General features: G+C 35.6%; 1 protein-coding gene across 1 annotated transcript in view; it reads left to right on the plus strand.

Annotated features, from left to right (window-relative positions):
• LOC106871141 (sodium- and chloride-dependent glycine transporter 2) overlaps positions 1–9,218 on the plus strand; it is a gene marked incomplete at its 3' end in the record, with an annotated part of 41,637 nt that overhangs the window by 14,348 nt on the left and 18,071 nt on the right. Inside the window, exon 4 of the mRNA XM_014917451.2 lies at positions 6,226–6,358. Coding sequence (XP_014772937.2) covers positions 6,226–6,358 — 133 coding nt within the window. The remainder of the gene's footprint in view (positions 1–6,225; positions 6,359–9,218) is intronic.

Consider the following 9,218-nt stretch of genomic DNA (forward strand, 5'->3'; position numbering starts at 1 on the left):
GGGAGTAGTTAATTAGAGGAGGTGTAGAAGTGCATATAACTAAAAGAGAGGATTTAGGGGTTATAATATCTAAAGGTTTTCATCATTTTATGGATACAGGAGGGTTTGAAATCTGACCTCTTATTAACTAGTTTATTCTTATCAGGGAATTTAATAATTTTCAAAAGTTCAAGGGAGCATAGCGGCTGAAGATAGCTTTATATTGTCAATTATACACTGATGTAACAACTATAAAGCTTGAAACACGTGTACCGCAGAATCCTTTGTGTTTTTGTTTTTATTTTTGAATTTACAATATATGTATGTGTGTGTGTGTGTGTTGGTGTGTGTGCATGTATGTATGTATGTATGTATGTATGTATGTATGAATGTATGTATGCATGTATATGTGTATGTGTGTGTGTATGCGCGCGCGTCTTTGAATTTGTGTTCGTCCCCACCACTGGTGTTTGGTTACGTAACTTGGCAGTTCGGCAAAAGAATTACCGCTGGGCTTTTAAGAATAAGTATTGGGGTCGATTTCTTCGACTAAAATCCTATAAGGTGGTGCCCCAGCATGACCGCAGTCCAATGACTATAATAAATAAAAGATAAAAGATAACCAATACATAATAAGTGATCAGGACCAGCCTCTTCGAAACAATAATCCCAAAGGAGCGTTCCTATCTTCAGGTCAAGAGCAACACGAGCACAAATGGCACAAGCACACATACATCCACCAACTAGAGATCCCCTTTCCTTCATATTCCTCAACAAATGACGAAGGGAAGAAGAGGGGAGGTCAGAACCTAACAAAACGCTGGCACGGAAGTGAAAAGAATAAAAAAAAAATACGAGTGACCATCAGCTCATTGTGAAAAAAAGTAAAAACGTAAATGACTAAGGAAAAAGATAAGAAACTAGTCATTTACCAGCATAATTACCAAGAAGAACAACAACAAGAACAGCAAAAATCCCCTAAGAAATGTTGCAAAAGCAACAATAACGGATAAACTTTGACATACGAAACTCCGCTGTTGTAAAAAAAAAAGGCAATAAAGAACTGGAGGTTTATATAACGCAGAACAAGTTCATGCCAAAGGGAAGGGTTTTGTGAGATTCGCATTGAGGTCCCCATCAAATTAATGCTTGGCACTAATGCCAATAAACAGAAAGTTTTAAAATCATGCAATACAAAATCAGACTGAAGGCTTGTGGAGGAGCCATTCAAAAAACCCCATTTCATGAAGACTGCATTACTTGTCTTTCCACAAGTCCAAGGTAAGTAACCACACTAATTCCCGTTTTCCGACCAGAATGGCAATATTCATAATAGGAAGTATAAATGTGCATATCCTGGGTTTTCCTTGGAAGAAGGTCGCATTTTCAACTAGATATAGATGTGATATACATCATTGAGACCAGAATTTCCGCAAGGCACATCTTCACACCCATCTTCGACGACTGCGAGGTGTATGGACCAATTAACCGGTCTTCATCGAGAGTAGGATGATGGAAAGGTTTGAACTTCCTGGAGTTGAACGGTAAGTATAAAAAGTAAACAATCAAAATGCGAGGTGATGTACACCACACGAGAAGAGGAGACACTTCCTACAGAGAAAGAATTCATATTTTACGAAGGAGATCCCATATTCTGTCAGCAGGAATCAGCTTCTTGATCCATACTGATAGAACGAAATGAAATTCACTGCTATTCGCATGACTAATGATGCTCCAATAAGACACGTGTAGAATATATGCGAATAATTTCCAAACAAAGGACGGTTTGAAAAGAAAATGGGATCACATACTAAGCAACGTAGAAAAGATTGAGTATCAGAAGAAACTTCCGATAGACTTTACGATGTGTTATATTTCAATGATCTAGAGGACAATAACCCGAAAGTGCCTCATAGAAGATGTTAGTAGCTATCAACAAAGGAAGGAAGCAGACTGGAGTCATTACGAGAAACAGATTATCCTGGTCAATGCAAGCGGTCGGTTACATATTTTTAATATACTTTGTCTTAATTATTGCACGTTTTTTTAACATCATATCCTTTGTAATATATCCCATGCAAATGCTTGTGCTAAATAAACGTTTAGTTCATCCAATTATAAAATACATGTTTTTCACTTCTCTTGTCTTTGTATAACTTATCCATTTCAATTCACTTGTCTTTGCAAGCACTCTATTGAACGTTTGTTTGTACATGTGTGTATCTCTCCAAACCGTTATGGTTAGTAATGAAATTGTTGTTGTTGTTGTTGTTTTGCTGTTGTTATATCCGACTCATGTAGTGTGAAGACGTCACTTTTCTTCTCTGAGACACGATTTATTCACACATTAGTAAATAAAAAGTTACTTGGAATACTTGTAAAAAAGAACGAAGGAAAACCTACATTCGATTTTCGAAAGTAGAATAAGAATTTTGTTTTGCAAATTAAAAAAATATATATATTTATACAGATGATATTTTTGCTTCCAAAACGGCTACCAAACGTATTTATGAAACATGACTGAGCAATTAATAGTTGTCTCCAATACTGAAATAAATAATTTTGAATCTAACGACAATAATAACAACAGAAGCGATCGCACGAATTCAAATACTGTGCTTAGTAGTTTAGTTAAGAGGCAAAATTTCTCTTAACACAAACTAAACAGAATTTCTGGACCTGTCTCTGCTACTAGTAATTGCGTTAATTTTGTAAAATCAAGCAACATTTCTTTGCCACAAGTCCTGATCTAGGAGTGAGCGATGAGAAATATATAACTCTGCTTATGAAAGGACTATTAGGATTTTGAAAGAACAACCATGTACATACATTAATATATACATACAGATACATGTACACATACACACGCATGCATACTTGTATGGAAGTGAGAAAAGAAATTCAATAAAACACAACAATTAAAAGAAGATATAATGAAAGGAATAAAATATGAAAGGTTACTGGTTAGGGCACTCCACAACACACTTAAGCATTTCTCAAATTGTGTACGATTGCTACCAAATGCACCAGTAAGCATTTTTTAAAGGTATTTAGTGTTTTAAAAACTTGGCCCTTTCCAGGGTATACCATTTTAAGCCTGGGGAATTGTTTACCAATAATATTCTTGTTGCTGGTTGTTTATATTGTAAACCTAGCTGTTTTATTTCATTTTAACTTCTACGGAAAGTCCATGGCACCACACATGAATAATTATGTCTATTAACTGTTTATCGATTGTTGAATAACGGAAGTATTAGTTCTTTTTCCGCCTCTTCGTTTACCTCCCGAGAAAGAGTTTCATACTCATTTTGAAGAAATGGTTCCACTTCATTTGTTTTGTTGTTATTTGTTTCCTTTTTCACGGTTGCTATTTTCACCGATGGTTAGAAGGTTTTCATAAAAAACTGTTATTGCATGATATTGGCTCGTATAGCTGGTTGGCATTGTTAGGAGATGAGATGTTTGTTCATCTATTTTTAATTCTAAGTGTAAAAAGATTTCACTTGTCACCCCAGAGTTTTGGCTGATGGCACTCTGGTAAGTGGGATTTGTGTTCTTTTTGCTACTTCATCTGATCTTTATTTTCGTATATCTTTTTACCTTTCCAATTCAGGGCATCCAGCTCTGAGGTGATTCTTACTACGACATATGCAGCAAGTAGATTGTCTGTCCCGTATCATTAATCTCGTGTCTTTTGTTTTGGTGATTTCTATAAGGCAGAGCTCCGGTATGGCTTTATGACCTTGGTAAATAGATCTGTCAGTCATCAGAACTGGCAAATTTATTTTCTAACTTTGAAACTATCTCTCTGAGTATTTGTGATATTATTTTGTATTAACTTTTTCCTAAACTGTCCATTTCTCTTTCATAGTGTACATTCAGTTGTGTTTCAATTTGTATTTGCTATCATAGTGTTCAATCTTGTAGAATAAATATATTTGGTTGCCATTTTGGATGTGAAACACACTTTTCATTTCGTTGTCTGCCTCTGGATAGTGAGGGAAAGCTTGTCTTACTACTACTACTACCAACGACAACACCGATAACAACGACGACGACGACGACGATGATGATAGTGATGATGATGATGATGGTCATGATAGTTTCTACGACATTAGTTATACAATATTTAGTATATTATTAGAAGTAGTTATTAATATTATTTTCATTCCATTTTTGCGGGTCTTATACAGACGCTTGATAAGCTATTATCTGTGGCCTGGAACAAGGGAAGGTAAGTAAGTGAATAGATGCTTTTTGCTATGTGCGAATAGAGTGTCATAAATGTACGTTAGTTACAGAAAAATATGTGCTCTGTATATATATTTTGGAGTTGAATATATTTGAAGTGTAAAAGCATACAAAGTATGATTTAAATACGGTAGGGAAGGATAACGCTTAAGGTGTATCACATTAATTTGCAAGTATATTTTAATTCATATTCAAACTGAAGAGGCTTTTTTCGTAAAATGTGTGCAGTGCTAATCAATTCTGCTTATTTTAATTTCTTGGAGGTATTGCTAAAACCATGATGCCGTTTTCTTATTATACGTAATGTCCCTATGATTAGTAAGTCTGTTTTCGTTTTAAGGGGACACATCTTTTTCTATTTATCTCTATTTAGTTTTTCAAATTCTTTTACGGAGAAGTTTTTATCCACTGGAATACTCATACAATACACTTGCAGATTTATTTTTCTAGTCCTCTATGATGACATCCGCTCTGCTTGAATTGTCCAGTCTGTGCTGATTGGGGATTCCCACAGTACAGTTACATTGATTGGGGATTCCCAAAGTACTGTTACATTAGCAACTCCCATTGTTGGCTCTGGGTCGTGCTCATACCATTGATGGAAGTCATATTTTGTTATGGTAACGTAGCTTTCCTTGAAAGTATTTGTCTATTCTGTCATGGCGGTACTTATACTCATTTAGAATCGGTACAGGAGCACTTGAAAAAAAAAGTAGTTATTGCTTCGTCATAGTGGTTACAAAATCGGCATTTTTAGGTTTGCATCATATTTTAAGATTTGGGCTTGGTAGTTTCTAGTAATCAAGCTTCGGTTTTGTGCTGCCAGTATGAATCCTATTGTATCTACTTTTAACCCGCAACTCCTCTGCTGCTAATGGATTGTTTTCTGGTTTCTTTACTTCGGAGTACATACTCTTTATGCCGAGACTGACTTTGTTTTTTATCCTTTTGGGTTCGAGAAAATAAATACCAGTTAAACACCGGGGTCAATGTACTCGACTACCCTCTTCCCTCAAAATTTCAGGGCTTGTGCCTATAGTAGAAAGAATTATTATTTTTCATTCTATGAACGAAAATCGTTAGGATTTTCATCACCATTTATCTTTCCATGGATTCGATAAGTAATATGTATTTAGTCAATGTATCAAATCGATAAAAATCGTGGTTTTGTATCAACGTTCTAAGTCTCCTGAAAATACATAAATGATTTGGTATTGCCACATAGTAATAAGAACAATAACAGTCCTGTCTATTACTAAGGTAAGTAACTGATGAATAAGTAGTCAGTAAAATAGGAATTCTATTTTAAAATCTGATTTATTGTTGTTGCTTAGTCGCAGGCCAGAACTGATCGAATGAGTTTGTAGTAACGCCGTGCGCATGCGTAGTCTCACGCATGCGTGGAATTAAACAAGCAAGCTTTCCCGCTTAATTCTACCTCTTTCTTGCTGGCCAGCAATAGAGCATGGACGTGTCAAGCAGTGTCTCTGACATTCCAACCTGGAGACAGTCTCTTTACGTGTATAGCTGTCACTCTCCATCTTTCGGACTTACACTCGACAGCTCGCTCACATCTACATAACAACGTCCCAACAACTATGCTCACACAATCAGAAGCTGTAACAACAAGAGCTAAAGATGTATATATTTACCACCTAAATAAAGTGTTGTTTAAGTTGATAGTCTGGAGTTCAGCGTTCCGTTATATTTCTTAATTTTATATAGGAGAGTCAGGTATACATCTAATGATGTATAACCAACTTTCCTATAAGTTTTTAATCTAATTCATTCTCGACCATCGTATCTTATTTTTAGATATAGTGTATCCAGAACTATTGTATTATCCAGTGTGATCTTAAAGTGGCTGGGTGAGATTCGAGTGGTGTTTAGCTGCTGTTTGTAGCATATCTAACAACCAAGTAGATACTCAATCAACTCATATTGCCTTTACAACCTTTCGTTCACTGAAAGTATTTTATTATATTCTCGATGTAGACGTCATGTGTTGAACCTGTCACCAAGTGTTAACAACATAGGAACTGTACGACCACCTTTACTCTTGTGTCTCTTCTTGATTTGGTTGATAACATTCCTCTGTCTTTCAAAAGGTATCAAGACATCTGGTAAGGTAAGTTGCCGATTCTGAAGATATTGAAACTTTTTGTATAATATGTTTATGATTCTAAAGTTAGAGAACTATCTAATAAGGATAGTCATTAGAATCGATGCAGTTGTGTTATATTGACCTACTTCATGTATAAAGGTAGCCACTAAAATTGGTAAGTTAAGGACGGCGTTTAAGGGTGGTCACAAAGATTTGTACGATAGTGAAGATATGTAAAAATAGTGAACCACCAACACAAACCAATTAATTATATTCGACAAGCTGTGAGGAAGTTAGGCCGTTTCATTTGAATACATACAGTTTGACTGTGCCAAAAATGAAACGTTCGACCACTAGCTAACTAAACTACTACATTTAAAGATCAGTGGTCATATTCACTATCTTTTGTCCAGTTAGGCATTTTTTGTGATGGGAATTAATCTCTTTAAACATAAGTTTGGTGAATTTTCTAATGGATAAAACTCTGTTGGTGGTTAAAAATAAACTGAAATTAGAATCTTCAGCTTGGGAAATATATTAGTATCCTAGAAGATAACATTATGGAGATATTAACGTTCTGTGTGCAAAGAACTGAAGAGTAAAAATTTGACCTTTAATGTCAGGAAGAATTTTTTGGTAAGATTTTACCATTAACCATAGCGATGGTCAACATGTACACAAAATGTTTTGAAGAAATGATTTTAGCAATGATTAAAACCAAGCTTGTGGTTGAGGTGTTTAGATGACACCTTCATACTCTGGCCTCATCAGAAAGAACTACAGGTACTGCTGGATAATTCGAATCCAATCAGTACTTCAATATATTTCATAACTAAAATAAAGACAATAAACTGGTTTACGTGGAAATGATAATTTTTACAGATTATGGACTATCAACATCCATATATAGCACGCAGTACTTGAACATTGATTTCTAATATTCATACAACAGGAAGAAAGGGATCGTCTTCGGCCTAAATACTATTAGGTGATAAGGAGGATTAGAAAATAAGTAATAACAAACAAACAAGAAGAAAAATATCCTCGGTCTTCCCCACCAACAAAACGAAACAAACCTTCAGAATAATAACTATCTGGTAAACATAGGAAGAAGAGAGAGCTATAAGAGTTGATAATGTTAGTAAAAATCTGTTACAATTTGCTCATCTTATATTGAGGACAAGTGAGAAAAAATTCGGATCTTCGATCCATGAGACATCTAGAGATACCGAAAAACTAGTGATGGGTTATCATTTGTAGGGAGAAAAGTCAATTCACCAAACCTTGTGGAATATAAGTGATTTCAAGTTTTGGCACACGGCCAGCGATTTCGAGGGAGGGATTAAGTCGATTAAATCGATCCCAATACTCAACTGGTACTTATTTTATCAACCCCGAAAAGGATGAAAGGCAAAATCTACCTCGGGGGAATTTGAACTTAGAAAGTAAAGACGGTAACGATTCTCTAAGCTCGTCACCTTAAGATAATGGCTGTGATACTTGGTTTCCTATCCATTTTATTGAAAGCCATGCAGTGGAACTGAACCAGTAACCATGTGGCTGCAAAGGAAACGTCTTAACCACACAGACAGGCATGCATATTTTGTGGAATATAATTGAGAGAAGAAATAAAGAACAACACTGGAAGATGAAATATACTGAAAGAATTAGTGTATATCCTCTGCATTGGATATTCCAAATGCAATTGGATGCTTAACTACAACGGGTCTTTTGTAAGATAGTCTGACATCTATCTATCTATCTATCCACACACAGGCACGCACACACGCACGTACACACACATGTATGTGTGTGTATATGTGTATGTATGTATAAGTGTGCATATATGGGTATATATGTAAATGTGTGTGTTTGTGTATGCGTGTATGCATATGTATGTATACATATGTGCGCATATGTATATAATAATATATAAATATATGCATTTATCCATACATATATGTATATGCCTACATTTATATGTATACATACATGCATACATGGGTACAGGACACCAAGAAAAATGTTAAACACAATGAGAAAAGAAAACAGAAAAACGAAAACAGAAAACGAACTTTTTTCGAACAACGAAAAACACAAACAGAGAAACGAGATATGCAACACAAAGAGTATATCTCTTCGTCAGTTGTCCCTGTTCCATCTACTCCGCGTTTCGAAGGTAAGGACAAAATTATTATTTTGAACGCAAGATAGACGTGCATGAGAGAAGAGACAGAAACAACACGTCTTTTCTATAGAAAGGCACTGAACAGAAAGACTGATCCCCTTTCGTCACGTGTCAGCGACGAGAGGGTCAAGGAGGAAGAGTGAGAGAGAGAGAGAGAGAGAGAGAGGGAACGGTGCAAGGGAGAGAAGAACAAGGAAAGGGTGGGAGAGAAAAACAGAAAGGAAGAAGAACAAGAGAGGGAGAGAGACAGACAGGGAAGAGATAGCAGTAGAGTGCGCATTGTAATTATTAAGATAAAACTTACTTGAAAAGGATGCGTAGCGTTCGATCATATAATAATATAAATAATATATATATATATATTTCTTGATTTCACTTACTTTTTCCTTCTTCTTCTCCTTCCCCTTCTTAGCCTTCTTTCTCCTTCCTCTTGTTGCTGTACCTCTTCTTCTTCTTTCCTTCACACAAGCTTTTGTAATTTTTATACATACATACATACGTAAAAGACTTTCTCACTTTCCCGAGCGTCAAACTAATACGTCTGCTTATTGTTCATACACTCGTCTTCGTCTTCTGTTTTTCTGTAAATTTCGCGCGCGCGCGCACACGCACACACACACACACTCACACACAATATAATTTTATAATTTTTATTTTTTTATCATTCTTTTATTATTCTTTCTTTTCCCTTTTTGT

This window comes from Octopus bimaculoides, chromosome 6 (genome assembly GCF_001194135.2).
Source record: "Octopus bimaculoides isolate UCB-OBI-ISO-001 chromosome 6, ASM119413v2, whole genome shotgun sequence".
NCBI lineage: Eukaryota > Metazoa > Mollusca > Cephalopoda > Octopoda > Octopodidae > Octopus > Octopus bimaculoides.